We start from the raw sequence: 20780 nt of genomic DNA on the forward strand, positions 1-20780 counted from the left end.
CAACAACAACAGACTGGTGTGGGACTAAAATCTGGGTACATTGCCTGGCCAAATTGACACACAGAATTAACCATCACAGGATGACTGGGTGAAATTCGCAGCAAGGACACCAAATACACAGCATGATGTTGCAGCCACCACCTCCTGCCTGAGACCATGACAGACACCATTCATCAGCCAAAGCGCTATTCCCAGTGAGTTCTACGCAGCTCAGCTCCAGGAAGCCAGTCTGAATCGGAATATGAGATGGAATCTACTGTTACCCGTGGCCTACGAGGTAGTGTAGGTAGCATCCTTCCCCATACCAGCACCACTGCCATGGACCATATTTGCACGCCCACTACCAACTCCAGTCTCTTCTGAGGTCCCTAGAGGTCTAATGGACAGATTTAGAAAATCCAGATAAACTAAATGTGAGAAAAACACTTTTTCCCAATTAACATATTTCTGAGCAAAAAGATAAAGCATTATAACAAACTACCTAGATAATTCCCTGGGAGAGAAATGAATACCATCTCATTAAAATCTGTTTATACAGATTTCTTTTTAAGATTTTATTTATTTGAGAGAGAGAGAGAGAGTGTGTGAGAGAGAGCATGAGCTGGGGGTGGGGGGGAGGGAGAGGGAAAAGCAGGCTCCCCGCTGAGCAGGGAGCCCGATGCAGGGCTCGATCCCAGGACCCCGGAATCATGACCTGAGCCAAAGGCAGACGCTTAACTGACTGAGCCACCCAGGTGCCTCTGTTTATACAGATTTTATCATCTATGATGATATCTATCTATCATTACAGCCAATGTCCAGCAATTATAGTTACTTTTTGCCTGCCTGTGACCTGTCAGTCCTATACTAAAGTTTTAATAATTGTAACAATTTGAAATTTTACATTGGGTACAATTATATTTGTATCTAAGACAGGCACACCCTCCGTATTACTAATACACACATTTGGGACATTCAAAAATATTCTGATATTTAACAAAAATACTGCCTAGTCTGCATTATGTGGCAAAATATGTGGTACTAGCAACTTTGGCTGAAATTCATCTGATCCTATTAATCACAAAATAAAGTAAAAAAAACCAACATTGTCACTGAACACAAATATACCAAAAGTATAGAGAAGACTTGTTCCTTTTATAATCAGGTCTATGTTTGATTCTAAGGATCTCTGGAGACAGAGCATTCAATACTGGACTTAATTAACTGCTTAGGGGTCTATTTCCATGATTGCCAGCTCTCTAAGTTTCCATACTCAGTCTGACCTTAAGTAAGAAGCATTCACTTTGGTCTTATGGCCCTAGTTCTTTCACTGGATGGCTGCGCAACTTAACTTCTGGACTTCAGTTTCCTTATGTTTAAAATAGGAATTAGTTTGGCAACTCTAAAATTCTGAGTTTCTGCTAACCAAATGACTTATACAATCCCCAGCACATTTTACATACCCCATAATAACACTAGCACAGTCATTTACTATTTAATATGTGCTAAACGTTTTATGTATAAATCAACTCATCTAGTCCTCATGAAAACCATATTAAATAGAAGTTTGTGTTTTCCAGAACTGACCACAGCAATATCTCTGGTCCCCCCATGTTCTTCAGAAACTTGCTATCACTCATCAAGAGATGGAGTCTATTTCTCTTCGCCTTGAACTTGTGTAAGCATCTGTGATTGCCTCAGTTAATAGAATATGATAGAAGGGACATGGCATGACTTCCAAGGATAGGTGATACAGCTTCCACCTGGCTTTTTCTCCCTGAGGATGCTGGTCTTGGAGTCCAGCCACCATGCTGTAAAGAGACCCAGGCCACATGGAGAGGCCAGATGTAAGTGTTCCAATCAACAGCACCCAGCTAAGATCTTAGCTGGCGGCCAGCACCAACCGCTAGTCATGGAAGTGAATGCACCTTCAGATGATTCCAACCTCTAGAATCACACCCAGTGGAGCAGAAACAAGCTGTCCTTGCCGACCTCCCCACTGACCCCACATGGACCAGATTGAAGATTCATGGCCAACAGGAATGGTGTCATGTTGTTAAGCCACTAAGTTTTGTGGTGATTTGTTATACAGTAATAGCTAACTAGAACAAGTTTGATACCTATTACTGTATAACAAAAATGTGTTTTATCCACATTTTAAATGTGTTTTATCCACATTTTTACAGATGAGGAAACTGAAGCAAGGAGAGCCTGTAAATTGCCCAAGGTCACACAGCTTGCACATGGAATTTGACCCCAGGTAGTCTGCCTCCACAGGCTGGGTTCTTAGGCACTATGCTATCCTTCCACTTAATAAGTAACTAGGAAAAGAATGGTTAATCATTGATTCATAGCCCTACTTATCCCTTCTGATGTTTCACAGTGTATCTCACCTAACCAAATTATTTACTGTTATATATTTTTCATAAGTTTTATATAATTGTAATCCCCTCAAGGAATCATGTTATCAATTGATAACAATATCTTAGGGGAAAAAAAACATATCAAGAAAGATGTTTTTTGGGGTGCCTGGGTGGCTCAGTTGGTAAGCACCCAACTCTTGATTTCAGCTCAGGTCATGATCTCAGGGTCCTGAGATTGAGCCCAGCATTGGGCTCCACTCTGGGCATGGAGTCTGCTTAAGATTCTCTCTCTTCCACTCTCTCTGTCCCTTCTCCCCTGCTCTCTCAAAAAGAAAAGAAAAGAAAAAAAGAAAAGAAAAGAAAAAGGTTTTTGGCCTCTTCTATTTGCACTTCCCAAGAATATAAGAAATTGAAATTTTACTGCTAGAAGAAGCAACGTCTATGGAGTCTAACTCCATTCATTTGTACCATATCTGTAAAACCCCTCTGAGGGAAATACTAAGATTATAAAGATCAGGGCCCTCCCAAAGAAGAAAAGGGTTGGGATCAAAAAGGTTGATTGAAGAAAAGAAGGATGCTATCTAAATTATATGCCTTTTGTTTCAAAGTTTACAGTGTAATTAGATATTTTGAAGCAAGATAAATGGTTTGGTGAAAAGTTGTATTTAAACACTGTCTGAGTTATAATGCATGAAAAATGTTTCATTTCACAACTGGTTAAAAAGTATTTAATCACTAAAATACTGCAAGTTGATATTGTAATGTGTAAAATAAAAATGTAATAAACCATTCTAATTACCACTAACCATGAAAATGCTCAAATCCCTTCCCAAGAGAGAACTTGCTTTCACTGACCATAACACTGCTGCATAATACATGTGCATTTCCCTGATGAACACAAGCACTAAAAGCCTTTTTAGGAAATAAACAAAACAAAAATTCAATATCAAATCATGGGGCACTGTAGTTGGTATCTTGTGCTTGTTGTATTATATTTTGCAACTTTCCCAATCTCTTTGTATTTCTTGTTTTCCAAATCACTGACTGAAGATATTGACATTTTCTGCATGTCCAGAAAGAAGGATGGCCATTGTGACACGGAAGCCCAACGAAAGTAACTGGCAATGCTCCCGTGAGCCAGAAAAGCACGGATCAACTTTGTTAAGCTGTACTTGAAATAAAATCATGCACTTTCCTTCGGAGGAGAAAACCCAGTCAAGACTACCGGCAGGTGTTGTTTTTCTGGACTCTGTGCCTAAACGTACTAGGGCCCCTGAGGGTAGGGGTCATGTCTGTTTAGCTTGAGCCCAGGTCCGGCACACAGTGCTTGCCTAATAAATAATTAATATGAACCAAACTGTTACACACACTGGGAATTCAGAGATAAGGTTCAAAGAACAATCCTGAGCTCTAGGGGAACAGAAGCACAGTGGGGTTGGTGATCACCAAACACTTGACGACGGTGGTGGAAAGCAGCAAGCCCCTGTCCCACCTGGGCCTTCCTTGGCATGGGCCCTCCTCTGCCAGGGGCCTGTGCATGGTTAAAGACCTAGAAATGGGATTACAGCCAGAAAAAGGGGGTGCAGGATTACTTCTAGGCTGTCTGGTATATTTTGTTCACCCACTCCTAGTACTCTTCTCGGCACATGAAGACCAAAATCCAAGAAAGATGCTCCAAACACTTGCCCAGAGCCTCCCCTCACTGATGCATTTATTCCATCGCTGCTTTTTGCTCCCTGCCCTCGGTTTCTTGGCTGCTTAAGCCAGCTTTTCTCCTACAAACTCTTTTTTAAACTTTAAGACTTGCAAGGAAGTTGCAATAGCGCTGTGGACTCTGGTGTTGAAGATGGTCCAATCTGGCTAAGAGAACCCTGGGAACCATAGCGGAAGCAGGTCCAAGCTCTTGAGGGCTACCTCTCCCAATGTCTATCCCTGTAGGAGAGGCAGTGCTCTGAGGATTCCCTTTCAAGGGGGCCCTGCCTACAGAAATGCTGAGGTCCATATACGACATCCAGGAGCAGTCAAGGTCCACCTTGGAGACCTTGTCTGGCCTCATCAGTAAACTGACAGCAAAGGGCAGTAAGCAAAACTGCCTGATTAGATGAAGCACTGAGGGGCCTGACCATTGCAGAGTAAACAGCCCCTCAAAAAAGCAGAAAGTGGTTGTCTCCAGTGCAATGACCATGACATTACAAAACACAGAGCAGGCTCCACCATGGGACAACTCTACCGAAAAGGAGACAACTGGCCTTGTGTGCAGGCCTCAGATGCTTTTTGGAGACAGAATATCAACCTTTCCAGCAGGGCCTTGATGTGGGGGGCTGTTCTGGACACTGTGGGACATATACAAGCATCCCTAGCCTCTAGCAACTGGATGCCAGTATCCCAGGCCAGCTTCCCAGGCATATGACTGGGGCAGTCACATGGAGCTCCACATTCGGAAGAGCCGGGTGCTTGTGCTAGTGCTCTGCTATTGCCATCCTGAAATTCTTCATAATCTTATATTTGAGTCTGTGTTTTGGGAGTGCAGTTCAAGGGGACAATGAAGCATATGCCTGTGCAGAGATGCACGCCGATGTCATTCCTTTGCCACCCCATTTGCACAGACATATCGCTCTAGCAATGCCCTTTGAACACAGAATTCCAGTGGATCATGAATTCAGCGAAGCTCAGAGCCTCACTGTAAGTACAGGTGGTATGTCTACAACTGAGGGAGGGGTCTGAGGGAGGCCACACTTGCTGTGAGAACCATAACTTACTTAGGACACAAAAAGAAGGCAACGGCATTCTAAGAACCATAAATGACCAAGGGACCCTACCCTAGTCTTCCTTCCTCTTGTTACTTCCCTGTATTAGCCAATCACTGATGCTGGAATTACTTCCAGTGATATAGGGAAAAAGAAGGAAAGATGGGTGATCCTAGTTGCTTGACTTTCAGTCCTTCCTGACTCATGGGTAAGCCAAAGTAGAGCATATTGGCAGACTATGTGCATTTTAAGAAGTGAAATAAAAACAGTTCAGTAAATTTTGTGCAGAAATAGATATCCATGTATGTATGAGCTATGAAATTTGAATTGTGCACTCTCATTGATTTGGTGTACAAGTTACATTTAATTGAAAACTAGTATTGCACAGTATAAAGATGAATGGTAAAATTCATGCTAATAATTAAAATTTTTAATTTTCCTTGACTTAGGAAAACATTAAGTCACAAATGAAAAACACTATGAGAGAGGGACATGAAGAAAGAGAGGGGGAGGGAAAACGAAGAAGAAAGAAAAAGCTTTCTATTTTAGTGTCTTTAGTAACATTTTATGTTGTTTTTTAAACAAGGGGCCCCCCATTTTCATTTTTGCATTGTGCCCTGCAAATCATGTAGCCAGCCCTGCCAGGAGAACCCCTCAGTCACGACAAGTAAAACTGTTTCCACAGCTTACCAAATGTCCCCCTAGAAATGGAGGAGGGGGACAAAATCACCCCTGGCTGAGAATCCCTGCCCTAGACAGCGTGTGTTTAGTAGAGACGGGCGGTGCTATGAAACCTAGTGTTTTAAATTCTGTAGACTGTAGGAGCTGAGGGATGGACAAGAGGTTAAAACTTAAGATCTTTTCCTATTTGATGCCTCCTCGGTTTTTTCATTTCGGGACATTGTAAGAGTAAGGTGAGGGTAAGACATAGCTCTCTCTTTTGTATAAGGAGAAAAGGGCATTTATGCACTTGGTAGCTAGATAGTTGGAAACTGCACACCTTTGGTGGTTTCTCAAGCAAATCAATTTTGAGAACATATATTTAAAATAATGACATAGAGGGGCACCTGGCTGGCTCAGCTGGAAAAGCGTGCGACTCTCAATCTTGGGGTGATGAGTTCAACCCCCACTCTGGGTGTAGAGATTACTTAAATAAATAAACCTTAAATAAAATAAAACAAAATAATGACATATATCATGAGACTTTTTTCTTATGGATTCATGCAAGGTGAGCCTCTCATTAAGGTTAAAAAAATTTAAATACAAATTATAACTCAAATTTTATGTGATTTATAATCTATTAAGCATATTTTATAGTCATTTCTCTATAAATCATTATCACAACCCTATATAATAAGAAAGTATTATTATTACTATTCTATAATTAGGTAAATTGAGGTTCAGAAAGACTAAGCAACTTTCTCTGAATTACACAGCAGGTATATAGGAAAGCCTGGTATTAAAGTCAAGTTTCTGATTCCAAGCCAAGTAATGTTTTCCAATGCTATGTGGCCTGTATACTTTATATGTTAACTTTGAGTTATAGTTTCCTAAAAGATTTGAAGACTAATCATTTTAAAGATTAAATATATATAATTGCTTTTTATGCCAGTGTAACAAAACATTTAGGCAATTCAATCCCAGGATTTCCAAAACAGTGTAGGACACTTTGCATATTAAATAGCATTAAAAATGTATTTCCAGACTCATGCATTGTATGTAATACTCTATGAATAATAAATATGCTAATTTTACCATATGTAAATTGCTTCTAAGCTAAATTATATAACAAAAATATGTCTTAAGCCTAAAGGAAAATTGATTTGATTATATATCTACTTTGATTCTTTTCTTCTGTGTTTGAAATTTGCAGTAATGTGCCCTTCTGAAATGTGGAGCCAAGAAAACTATCCCCATTTTTCCATTTGACCCAGATTATTGTAGGAACATGAAAAGCTACTTAGAACGTCATTGGAGAGGATACAGAGTCTACACCGCCGAGCAATCCCTGGCACATATGTCATGGGATCTGCCCTATTCCTTCCTCAGCTGTGACTCGGATCCTGTCTCAGAGTCATGCCTGCAGGCAAACCACCAGGCAAGATGGATATCACTCCCAAGGCCCTCAGTGCAAATCCCTGGTCAATGTCCCTCTGGGGCCATATGCCCCTATCTTCTGCCCTGCATTGGAATACTGTGGCTAACTCAAATTTGAGCCCTAGCCTAACTACAGTAGGACTCATTTGTCTGTGGATACACAGACCCTCCTGCTAATTGATGTGTGTAATCCTGGTCGAATGACCGCTATGACCACTGAGTGATTGAGATCTCACTGTGAACAAGTGGAACAAGACCACCACCAGTTTTTAATCGGTGACAATCCTACAGTCCTGTCAATGACCAGAAGAGGTATCTTCCTCAAACCAGAGCAGGACTTGGGTGGGAAGGCCCCAAGTAGGCAGGAGAGTTAGAATCTTCTCTTGGTTTTTACTTTAATGGGATGACTATGAGGTGAAAAGAAAGATGGCCATTTCATTCATTCATTCATTCAACATATACAAAGCATTTGTATGTGCCCTGTTCTGAGAAAAGAAGATACATAAGAAATAGGAGTGTAAGGAACCAGGCAAGCTGCCTACCTGTTGTGCTTGCCCTTTGAAGTTAGATCAGTGTTTCTCAGCCCAAATGCACAATCAATCACCAGGAGAGCTTTTAATAAACACTTATGCTTAGGGCACACCACCTGAGATTTTTATTTTACTAGCCTGGGTAGGACTCAGAGCATTAATATATTTTAAAACCTCCCAAGGTCGGGCCGTGTGGTGGCTCATTGGTTAAGCATCTGCCTTTGGCTCAGGTCATGATCCCAGAGTCCTGGGATCAAGCCCCATATCAGGCTCCCTGCTCAGCAGGGAGTCTGCTTCTCCCTCTGCCCCTTACCCCGCTCGTGCTCTCTCTCTCTCACTCTCTCTGTCTCTCAAATAAATAAAATCTTAAAAAAAAAAAAAAAAAAAAAGCTCCCCAGGTAATGTTAATGTGTAGAACTGAGAACATTGAGAACTGAGCTACAGCACAGACAGTGATGGAATGGGCAGGAACAGGGACCAAGAAGTAAAATATCTATGACCAGATCAAAATCCTGATCTTTTTAATATGTTTGCACGCTAATTTCCTTTGGCTTTTCCCCTGGTGTTTAATAAAATTCCTCCTTAGCTATGGTTAGAAAACAGGAAAAGACATGTCTACCCATGCTTGAGGCAATGCTTTAAAGGGAGCACAGCACAGCCGCATCCCATCCTGGTGGGGGCAGTACTCATTAAAGGGAAATGACCTCAAGCAAAGCTAAATTTTGGAGGCCAGAGTCAGACCCACATCAAATATATCTGCTCCTCTTAGGGAGTCTCCTTTCAAGCCTCTAATATGCTCCTGCCTTGAGGGTATCCTTGTTGTCATTTCAGGGTAATAGAGACCATTTCTTTCTTTATTTTTTAAGATTTTATTTATTTATTTGAGAGAGTGTGAGAGAGATAGAGAAAGAGAGAGATGGGGGGAGGGGGAGAGGGAGAGGGAGAAGCAGGATCCCCACTGAGCAGGGAGCCCGAAACAGGGCTCCATCCCAGGACCCTGGGATGATGGCCTGAGGCAAAGACAGACACTTGACCGACTGAGCCATCCAGGCGCCCGAGACCATTTCCTTATAAAGTGCATATTTGTACCTAAAAGGACAAGACTAAAGAGACTCTCTCTTTCTACCTGGTCATGCCTCCCCATCCCACATTCCGGCACTCACAAACAGGGTTCTTATGCCTGGTCCAGTGACACCAAAGAGTGGTCCATACAGGAGGATTTCTCTATTGGAGTAAGGCTTTAACCATTCCCAGGGCAGGCTTCCCGGGAGGAATCAGACGCAGGCAAGACAGTCACGTCCTTCCCTACAGAATTGACCCATTCCTCCTCTTCATCCCCTCTACTCTCTACTCTTCAGTTAAGGGGCCCTAACCTTTTAGTTTACATTTTTATATTAAAGTCCTAGTGCCTACCACAGAGCAGGGCACCTGGCTCAGAGAAGATAGTCTGTGAATGTTTGTTGAATAAATGAATGAAAAGATCTAAAGTATTTATACCCCCTCCCATTCACTTTTATATGGCCTTTCCTGATATCCCCAGCTCTGCTCTCACAAAGTCTACTACCATCTCTTTCCCCAGGCCAAGCTGCACATGACCTTTACTAAGGGATCTGCTCTGGTCCAATGTTTTGAGTGGAGAAGGGTCATACTTATTTTTTTACTGAGTTCCAGTCTAATGGTTGGGCGCCATCCAACTAGCATTGCCCTGTAGACACAAGAAAGAATGGCAAGATAAATGAAGCTATAAAGTCTGTCCTTCTTAACCTAAGTTATTTTTAGAACAAAACAACTATTATTTATTGACTTGTACAGCATGGCCGGATGATGTGGTGAAATAATCTATTCTAAAGCATGAGTCAGATTGCAATTAAGACTATAGAGAATTTCATTCTAAATTCCCTGGTCAGGGGTGATCAAAATCTCATTTATGGTACTGCAAGAAACATATAATTTCATTTTTCATTCCCACAAAAATGTAAAATTAAAGTGGAGAGGCAGAAATAAGTACACAAGAATGTTAGAAATAAATTCCATGGAGAAAAAAATTAACAACTTCTGTCAGACAACACAAGATGTGGATTCCATGGAGGCTCCCTGCCTAAATACCAAACAGACCCATCATACATGGTTTATGTGAGGTGTCCAGAACAGAGATATTACCTTACTAATTTGAGTATATTTCTTGAGTACCATAAACACCATTTCTTTCATTTTAAAGAAAAAAATGTTAAAGGAATGGAAAAGGGCACTGAATTTTTGCCTACTAGTTTCAGCAAATAGATCATCTGTCACCATTTGAAACATGAAACAGCATTTTAGTGACAAGTTAAAGAAAAACAATTTGGCATGTACTTTATGAAGTTGTTCCTTGCATTAAGAAAAATGCATGTGATATATGCAGCACACAATGCATCTTCTACAAATGTAGCTCCCCTGCCTTTTCTTGTGTTTATTTCCTCTGCCCAGTAAATGTCTGTACTGAGAACTAAGATGCTAAACCTCTAAGATGTTGAGGGTGACTTTTGGACAGTGATTGGGAAAGAGGCACAGGAAGCAGATTAACTAACTCAAAGTCATATTGCAAGTCAGGAAAATTTATGAAGGAAAACTCCAATGCCTCTCCCTATCTCTGGTTAGTGATTGTGTGGCTGTTTCACCAAAAAAGTATCTTCATAAGAAAAAAAAAAAAAAGCTTTCTTCCTAAGAAGATTCATGTAGGACCAAAGATAATATTCAAAGGATAGTATCTAAGAATGTGCATGTGGCTACAACACAAGACGACAAAAAACGGCAAAGAGAATGTGAAACAAAATTTCATATCCAAAATACAAATCTACCATAATTAAATCATTAAATATTAAAACACTTTTTAATGCTCTATACCCTCACCAGAAAATCATCATTCAGCTTTTAAATTTAGACAATATCAGGATTATTCAGATCAGCAAGATGGCCATCTGCTTTCAAGCATGCAGCTGCTAGCCTTTAAACAGCAACTTTTCATGATTCATAACTTATTCATCCCAGGACTCACTCAGACATCTGCTTTATCATCAATTCAGTTTGTCATAGCATTTGGCTTTAACGTTTAATAACCTCTACCCAGGTAACATATTGAACCAGTAAGTCAGTCTTCTTCCACAAAATGAAAATTAACTGTATAGCTTTCCAAGACTGATGGTTCAACTTTGAAATCATAACCATGCATATGTATATAAAACACATTATTATTCATTCCCTTTTAAAACAATAACATCAGTAATACCTACCATTTAGCCTACTGTGGGCCAGACACTTAATCTTTATCTTCACTAACACTTTGGAAAATAGATACTTTGATCTTCATTTTACAACTCAGCAAATCAGCAAGACTGGATGGCTTACCCACTTGCACTAAGTGTGGACATGGCCGAGGGGAGCTCTTGGAACCTAGGCCTATCTGTCCTTAAATCCATGCTTCTGCAGCAACCAACGTTGCCTCATCGTTGAATTGCTCTGGAGTAAGTGAAATATTCTCATGAGTTGTACAGAGAAGGAGAGACTATACTTATTCCAATGCCATTTATTTCAACTCAAAGACTATCTTGCATACGGCACCTAGTTAATATAAATGCTTTGAAAATTATTAAGCACTGTGTAAACTTGTTAGCTCTTTTTTTTCTCCTAGCCAACTTCTGGCAATCTTGTCTGTCCATTCTTTCACTCTGTCACTAAGAGCCGCAGCCTGAAGTAGATGAAGAATCCAGGAAGTGTGAAAGGACAGAGCTCATTTCTGTGTGGTTGAGAAAACACTTTGTAAACTCTAATTTGGAAGAAGGGGTTCTCAAAATACAGAAGATTTTCTCCACAGGAGAACAGTTTTCTCTCTTTTTCTTTGTCTCTAATCCTAGTGTGCAAATTATTTGTTGCTTGCTATGTATTTAAAAACTATGCTGTATGTAGTAGATAAGTGGATCCAATGTCAAATCTTGGTTCTGCAACCTAAATTGGTCAGGCATTCTGAGCCTTACTTTTATCATCTGTAAAAATGGGGATAATCACACCATTGTTCTATGTCTATTTTTTAAATGATATGTATAAGACAACTGAATGGCATGAAAAGATCATAACAGTACATGTGTAAACAACCATGTCAAAAAGTAGTATGTGTGTCAGGGTAACATTTTTGTTTAAAAAAGTGGGAGCTATATTCATAGAGACAAGGGCTGAAAAGTTATATTTAAAATATTAACAGTGGGTGGGAATGCAAGCTGGTACAGCCATTCTGGAAAACAGTATGGAGGTTCCTCAAAAAGTTGAAAATAGAGCTACCCTATGACCCAGCAATTGCACTACTGGGTATTTACCCCAAAGATACAAATGTAGGGATCCGAAGGGGTATGTGCACCCTGATGTTTATAGCAGCAATGTCCACAATAGCCAAACTATGGAAAGAGCCAAGATGTCCATCGACAAATGAACGGATAAAGAAGATGTGGTATATATATATATGTATATATATATATATATATATATATACATATATATATATATATACAATGGAATATTATGCAGCCATCAAAAAAGAAAAAAAAACGAAATCTTGCCATTTGAAACGACGTGGATGGAACTACAGGGTATTATGCTAAGTGAAATATGTCAATCAGAGAAAGACAAGTATCATATGATCTCACTGACATGTGGAATTTGAGAAACAAGACAGAGGATCATAGGGGAAGAGAGGAAAAAATGAAACAAGATGAAAACAGAGAGGGAGACAAACCGCAAGAGACTTTTAATCTCAGGAAACAAACTGAGGGTTGCTGGAGTGGACGGGGTTGGGAGGGATGGGGTGGCTGGATGATGGACATTGGGGAGGGTATGTGCTATGGTGAACACTGTGAATTGTGTAAGACTGATGAATCACAGACCTGTACCCCTGAAACAAATAATACCTTATATGTTAATTAAAAAAATAAAAAAATAATAATAAAATAAAATAGGAACAGTGGTTACTGTTGGATAATGTTGTGATTTTTTTGTTTTCTTTTTGAATATCTATGCTTACTAAAATTTCTAAAACTCTAACAACAAAAATTTTCAAATGGTAAAATATTTAATTTTAAACAATAATAGGAAATTAGAAAATGCAGTAATAGTAGGAGAAAGACATACAGGCAGTCAGTCGCTAACTTAAACCTTTAAGTTTTGGTAGTTTAAAACTACATATTTGATTAAAAAGCAAGACCCAACAATATGCTGTCTGATCAAGGTGACTTAAAAATAAAAGGATGGGAAACAATATACAGTCTATTCTCATTACTCACAAAAGTTATGTTCTATAAAATAGCTGCAAACAGTGAATTAGCAAATATGAAACCATTGTTCCTAAGGGAAATACAGGATTGGGTTCCTATGAGCCTCTTGTTGTAACATTTTGGTCAACTGATCAATACACAACCTTGTTTTATGTGTGTTTCTGTTTAAGGACACTTTATTTAATATATATATATATATGTTATATATATATATATATATATATATATATATATATATATATATTCTGTCTCACAAACATACCTTACCTTACCAAATTAAATACAACTAAAATCATAGAAAGCTTATTCTCTGACCATAATGGAATTAAAGTAGAAATCAATAACAGGTATATATGTAGGGAATCCCCAAGTAACTGGAAACGAAACAATACATTTCTAAATAATCCATGGGAAAAAGAAGAGGTATCAAGGGAAATTACAAAATATTTTGTACTGAATAAAAATAAAAATACAACATTAAAAGTTGTAAGATGTGCTAAAGAAATGCTTAGATGGAAATTTATAGCATTAAATGACTATTTAGAAGAAAGAAAGATCTAAAATAAACAATCTAAGTTTAATTTTAAGTCTAGAAAAAGAAGGGCAAAATAAAGTTAAAGCTAGTAGAAAGAAGGAAATAATAAAGAGCAGAAATCAATGACATTGAAAACAGGAAAAACATTATGGAATATCAATGAAACCAAAAAGACGTTTTTTTGAAAAGATAAAAAAAAAAAAACTAACAAACCTGCAGCCAAACTGACAAAAAATAAATAAACAAAAAACCCACAAAATACCAGTATCAGAAATGAAAGGGAGATATCATTATAAATCCTACACGTATTGAACAGATAAGAGAGTATTACAAACAAATTTGTTCACATAAATCCAGTAAATTAGATAAAATGGGCCAATTTCTGTAAAAACTACCAAAACTAACCCAAAACTAACAGAATAGTCCTGTATCTATTAAAGAAATTGAATTCACATTTAAAGAGCTTCCCACAAAGAAAATTCTAGGCCCACATGGTTTCACCAATGAATTCATTTAAGGAAGAAATTATACCAGTACACCATCTCTTTCAGAAAATCAAAGCAGAAATACTTATCTTATTTATGAGGATAGCATTATAGTGATATCAAAACCAGATAAAGATAGTGTGTGGAAAGCAAACTATAGACCAATATATCTCATGAACACTGACCAAAAAATCCTTCAAAAAAATATTAACAAATTGAATCCTTCAGCATATGAAAAGAATAGTACATTATAATCAAATGAGTGTTATCTCAGGAATGTAAGGCTGGTTCAACATTTGAAAATCAATCAATGTAACCCACCATATTAACCCTCTAAAAAAGAAAACCAACATTATCATATTATTAGAAGCAGAAAAAACATTTGATTATATTCAGTGTCTATTGATGATAAAAATTTGCTGCAAACTTGGAATAGAAAGGAACTTCCTCAACCTAATAAAGAGCATCTATGAAAAATTCTATGGCTAACATCATACCTAATGGCGAAAGATTGCATGTTTTCCCCATGATTAAAAACAAGTCAAGAATGTCCACTCTAACTACTTCTGTTTAATAGTGTGTTAGTGCCCTAGCCAATGCAAAAAGGCTAAAAATTGGAAAAGAAATGAAATGGTCTTTATTTACACACAACATGATTGCCTAAATAAAAACTCCTAAGAGGGGTGCCTGGGTGGCTTAATCAGTTAAGTGTCTGCCTTGGGCTCAGGTCATGATCCCAGAGTCTTGGGATTGAGTCCTGCGTAGGGCTCCCTGCTCAGTGGGGAGCCTGCTTTTCCCTCTCCCTCCACAGCTTCCCCTCCTTATGCTCACTCTCTATCTCTGTCAAATCAATAAATAAAATCTTTTAAAAAAAATCCTAAGAAATCTACAAGTTAGCTCCTACAACTAATAAGAGAGGTAAGCAAGATCATAGGAAACAAGATTAACATTAAAAAAAAAAAAACTACATTTCTATACTAGTAATGAACTCTTAGAAATTGAATTGTTTTTAAATGCCATTTATAGTAACTTCCTCCCCCCCAAAAAATATTTAGGTATAAATCTATCAAAACATATATAAGATCTATATGCTGAAAACTACAAAATACTGATGAGAGAAATCAAAGAACTAAATAAATGAAGAGACCTACCATGTTCATGGACTAGAGACTCAACATGGTTAAGATATTAATTCTCCACAAACTGATCAGTAGATTTCATTTTATGTAGATATAGGCAACCTGATTCTAAAATCTATATGGAAAGTCAAAGGAACTACTACAGCCAAAACAATTTTGAAAAGAGAAATACAAGAAGGATTGCACTATTTAATTTTAAGACTTACTATAAAGCTATAGTAAGCAAGATGGCATGGTATTGGTGGAAGGATAGACATATAGATGAATGAAATAGAATAAAGAGTCCAGAAATAGACCCACAGAAATATAGCCAGTTAACTTTTAATAAGTTAGAAAGGTAATTCAACAGAGAGATATTATCTTGCCAACAGATGGTATTAGAATAATTGAACATTCATAGGGGCACCTGGGTGGCATCTGCCTTTGGCTCAGGGCATGATCTCAGGGTCCTGGGATTGAGCCCCACATTGGGCTCTCTGCTCAGTGGGGAGTCTGCTTCTCTCTCTGTGCTCTTCCTCTCTCTGTTTCTCTCTCTCTCTCTCAAATAAATAAAATCTTTTTAAAAAATAATAATTGAACATACATATAAAAAAACAAACTTTAACCTATAATTCACAACATATCTGAAAGTCAACTTGTTACAGTCCATTTAACTGTATGTAATTTTTTTAAATAATAAATGAATAAAAGTAAAAAAAAAATTATGCTAACAGAAGATAATTTATTTGCCCAAGTTGGCATATTGTAAACCTTAAAGTTAAGACAGTCTGTTAAATAATTTATTTATTCATTGATCTCTCAGGAATTGGTAAGAGGTTTATATAAATAAATAAAAGCTATAACTACCTTGCAATAAATATTTTCTTAGATATTTTAATAGCTCTCGGTAGAATTATTGTTGCTAAATGTTTTTCAAACTAATCTTAGAAGTCAAGAAGCTGGCTATTCAATTGCTTATGATTACACCATTTTTATTTCACTTTGAAATCCTTGTTATCATACCTTGTCTAATTCATGTACAAGAAGAAAGATCTTTCTTTTGACAATACATCTTACCTGAAGGTAATCCAAAACAGTGAAGTATATACTAGGTCCATCCACAAAAAGAGGTACACTAATTCTTGAATGAGGGATGTGGGGGATGGCCCAAGGATAAGGAAATTTCTGTTCTCACTTTATACCTCACAATCTACTCTTTATTAGCTCTTCCTCAGGGGAGAAGGAGTTGCTAATCTGATTGTTCAGAGTCTGGAATTCTTTGGATGAAACCAGGGCACTGAAAAAACATTTGGATCTGTGAACATACACTTTCTCACCCTGGAATAGGCCAAGAAATACCTGAAATTTTCTTGTATTCTCTTTTACTTTCAACACCAACGCCCAGTGGTTTTTGTTCTTTCTTCCACTTTGACTTTGTCCACGAATTGGTAATAATGCCTTGATTTCCCCCCACAAAACCAGCAGCACCTTATGTAAAGTCCAGACACCCCAAAACTTTTTTTCTCCCAAATGGAAGCTTTTTCATAGCCACAGACTAAGTAACCTGGATCACTTCAGTACTATGCACCAGAGCCAAAATATTTTTCCATACTGGTTGTGTTTACCCTCTTTCCTTTGGCACTGCTGATATGCTTCTAAGTCTTCTCACATTGCTCTACAAAGATTCCACCTTCAGTTTTGGGGGAAGGAAGGAGGAGGAATAGATAAGAGATTTAGGAAAAGCAAGGGGCCTCATTTTGTTTTTTGCCTCAGCCATGTGCCTCAGCTTAGTTTAATCTGTATTTAGGGATAGATGGTACTTAAAGAGAAATTAATATATTTATACTTTGTTCCTCATTTAACTGTTATTAATTTTGTATCATTCCTTTAGAGGGAAGAAAAATGCATGATAGGTTTTAGATGACTGATTCCTTAAATAATTAGTAGTCATTAGTAGTCATGGTCGCTTACTACTAAGGGGTTTAAATATTAAAACACACAAAATTAAAATCTTCCTAAGTTACAAAGCCTATGAACGGTATAAGAAGGAAGAAAAGTATAGAATTGAGTTGTCTGCCCTATGTAAACCGAGAAACCACTCAAAGACCCTGCCTAACTTAAGCCCTGTTCCTTATAATCTGTAGACTAATTGAAACAAGAGAATGCAAGGTTGTTTTATACCATGTAATAAGAGTGACTCCTAAGTAGAGTTATATAAATTCCCAATCATTTCTCCCTCTTTACATTGCACTTCTGGACTGAAACATGCTTCCTGAATCTCTGTCACTTTTCACCTTTGCCTTTAAGGTAAGCAAAGAGGCAGCAGAATCTTTCAAAGCAGGTCAATCCACAGAGGCAAGGCCAGAAGTAGACCTTAGGATTCTTGTTTCCCTTTGCTAAAATCCAAAGAGCTACAGTGGGTTTAGAAAGGCACAGTACTCACGGACCCAATTATGAACAGCTCAATGTTAATTTATTATTATATTCATTTTGGATTATTACTTTATTTTATTTTACTTTATTAATTTTGGAATAATCATAGTACATGCCTCTGTTCCCTCCCTTCCTGGGTGGCTTGGAGAAAATGGGGGAGTATTTGCCTTGACTAGCACAAAACATCTGGATCCCTAATTATAGAGATTCAGAAAAGCAATAGTCCTGGAAATGAGGCTGTAATGATGAAAATCTGGCAGAGTTCAAAAACATTCATTGTTCTGATATTCTTTCAGAATAAAATCACTATATGAGTTGGAAGACATGTGACCAGTAAATGAAAAGGTAAGTTGACACAATATTTATAGCACCCTATTCTTATTGCCCCAAAATGCTTATAATTTTTAAGAGAAACTCAAAATTGAAGAAATGACCCAAAAAGTGTTTCCCCACAGGTTTCTGTAATATATCCTATCCAGGTCAATTTATACCATCTCTGACAGTTATGAATAACTTCTACTTTCCCTGCAGGGGGAAAAAAAAAAACTAATATGAAACTTAGAAGAAAAATGGAAAAGTAAAGCCCTGACCTAGCACTAGTCTGCTTTAGACAGTTCAGTCCTCCCCAGGAATTACTCATTCATTACACAGTCTTTCACCCACAATCATGCCTTTAGAAAATGCCTAGTTAACTTCACTCAACAACCCTAACTCTGGACCACACTAGCCCATCCTCACCTCAGAAGTGGAAGGACATTTCCCTTTGGCTACATCTGACCCTGGACCAAAAAGCAGCTACCCCTGAAACGGAAAAGGCATTTTGTCAAAAAGATAGGTTCTGAGATAATCAGAGGACTCAAAAAACTCCAGCTGAGGCTGGAAAGACTATCTGAAAGGAGCCCCTCTGGGGCTGGTAAATGAGAAATGATATTGCTTACCTCAGAGGGTAATTTGAAAATCAAATGAAATAATGGCATAAAAGTGCTTTATAAAGTGGTAAGAGGTTTATAAATGCAACGAAGAACTATTGTTTTTCAGCTTCACAGATCCTGTGCTGATTGAATATCCTTCACTGTACAGAACGGCTTCCCCCCTTGAATTATTTGGGATGGTCAGCAGAAAGGCCTCTGGACTTTCCTCTGAGTCACTGCCTGTGGTGAGTGTCAGAACCAACAGAAACTCACTCCCACCTCCTCAGCTAACATCCTGTTTGGGGGGGGGGTAGGGGGAACTTCCCCTTCTCAAGTTCTGCTATTTGAATTTTTGAAACCCAGACTCAATTCTTCCCTTTTAAAATTGCATTATACTTTTCCTCCCCAGCTATCTGAGGTCCAATGGCTACAGCAAATGCAAACAAACCTTTCAAGTGAAAGAACCATCACAAACTTAGAGTTTTAGTCCCGTTACTCTTTTCCATACTCCCCTTTTTCCCACAGCAGTCTTTAATGAAAGCAGAGCCTGGAATTTGAGAGAAAGACCTTATATCTATCCCTAGAGACAGCTTCCTAGGTGAACAATGACCATGCTTCCCCCGCTGCTCAACTTACACACCCATTACTCAACTACACACACATGCACACACCAGTAAGCTGGTCTACCGCAGACAAATCGGACTCTTCGCCAACTTGTAGCCACAGATAGCAGCAAAGGGACCACAGCCCTTCACCGCCAGCTCCAAAAAGACGCTGCAGCCTCCAGCGGCGCCGCAGTAGCAGCCTCTGCGCTGCAGCCTCCTGCCAGAGTTTCAGGTCTAATTCCTTGAGGAGTAATGCTCCTCTGCCCTTCGGCCCACTCCCATGGGCTTCACCCACTTCTTTCCTCAGGACATCGGGAGGAACCGGGTCACTTTGCCACTTTTGCAGAGGGGTAAGTGGCAGAGAAGAGGATTCCCACCGAAGTATCCCGAAGCCCACGACTCCTGGCCGGATCTCTCCACCCTCCCACCCACGTAGGCGCCTGTGCGTCTGGCAGAGGTCCCAGTTCTTAAGGTGCCTGAGCTCCGATGGGATGTGGAGGAACCAGGAGGCCAGAGCAGCGGCGGGACTACGGCTGGGGATGGTTAGAGGACAGATGAGACGGGACTGGGGAGAGGGGCGAAGACTCCGCACAGAGGCACTCTCCCGCCCCTAGCTTACAGACAGTAACTCCAAAACGCGCAGATGGGAGGCAAGGTAAAGGCCTTTTCTTCCTATGCTCTCCCTTCTCTTCCCCGCTCCCCTCCTGGACACCTGGTGAAAAAGCAAGGTGCAGGTATACCTGGAGCGAACACCATGATTTCCTCCAGCCGCTACGTCCCTAGGTGAGGAGGACAGACAGGCAGACGGAGGGGTGGGAGAAAGGCCAGAACTTGGAGGGGTCTGATGGGAGCAGATGGGCGCGCAGGGCGCCGGCAGGGACGGTCAGCACCTCGGACAGCTCCCCGCCGCGCGATCCCGGGGCCGCAGCTCCAGCAGCCGCGGCGCGCTCAGCCTCCACAATGCACTGCTCTGTCCGCGGCTACCGCGGCGGCGGGAGGAGGAGACCGAATCCTGCTCAGTTCATCCCTCATTCCTGTGCCAGCTCAGCGTACACTGCTGCTTAGGGAGCAAAACACTTCTATCGCTTCCACGGGAGAAGGAAGGACGGAAGAGGAAGAGAGAAAAAGGTAATTGCCCGGCTTCCCGGCAGGGGGACAACTAATTGCTTCTAATTACCTGCTGTCTCTCGCCCCCGTGGATATTGGACTGACATTTAGAATGGGTTTGCCCTTTATATATATATATATATATATATATATATATATATATATATATAACTCAAAGAACTTTACTCTTGAGGATGACTCTGAGTTCTCCGGGTTGGGTGACTCTGAATAAAGGGGTGGGGCCTCCAAGTTAATGGGCCCTTGGGGTCCATTACTCCTCTCTCACTCTGAGTCTCAGTCTTCTGCTAACGTCAGAAAGAGAGCTAGAGGGAAGGACAGGGTGACTGGAGCACGTGAGGAGGGCGCCCCTATCAGGCCCCGCCCCCAGGCGGCCAATCCGGCTCTGAAAGCTCCTAAACTTGGAGCTTCTCAAGGTCATCATTTTAGAGAAAGCAGGGTTGGCCAATGCACAAGAAAAAGACCTCAGTGAGGTATGTCTTCACTGAGAAACTCACACACTCCATAAAAGGTTGAGCCAACAGTCCCCTTCAAGTATGAGAACAGCCCTGAGAC

The 20780-nt window shown here is 39.7% G+C and overlaps 1 protein-coding gene across 1 annotated transcript in view; it reads right to left on the reverse strand.

The window, feature by feature from the left end:
* The window catches only part of AKAIN1 (A-kinase anchor inhibitor 1), a 47602-nt gene extending 27325 nt beyond the window's left edge, over window positions 1–20277 (reverse strand). The window contains exon 1 of the mRNA XM_032421320.1: window positions 19841–20277. Coding sequence (XP_032277211.1) covers window positions 19841–19856 — 16 coding nt within the window. The 5' untranslated portion in view covers window positions 19857–20277. The remainder of the gene's footprint in view (window positions 1–19840) is intronic.
* Window positions 20278–20780: the final 503 nt, after the last annotated feature.

The sequence above is a fragment of the Phoca vitulina genome, unplaced genomic scaffold (genome assembly GCF_004348235.1).
Source record: "Phoca vitulina isolate PV1807 unplaced genomic scaffold, GSC_HSeal_1.0 scaffold24, whole genome shotgun sequence".
In the NCBI taxonomy this organism is placed as follows: domain Eukaryota; kingdom Metazoa; phylum Chordata; class Mammalia; order Carnivora; family Phocidae; genus Phoca; species Phoca vitulina.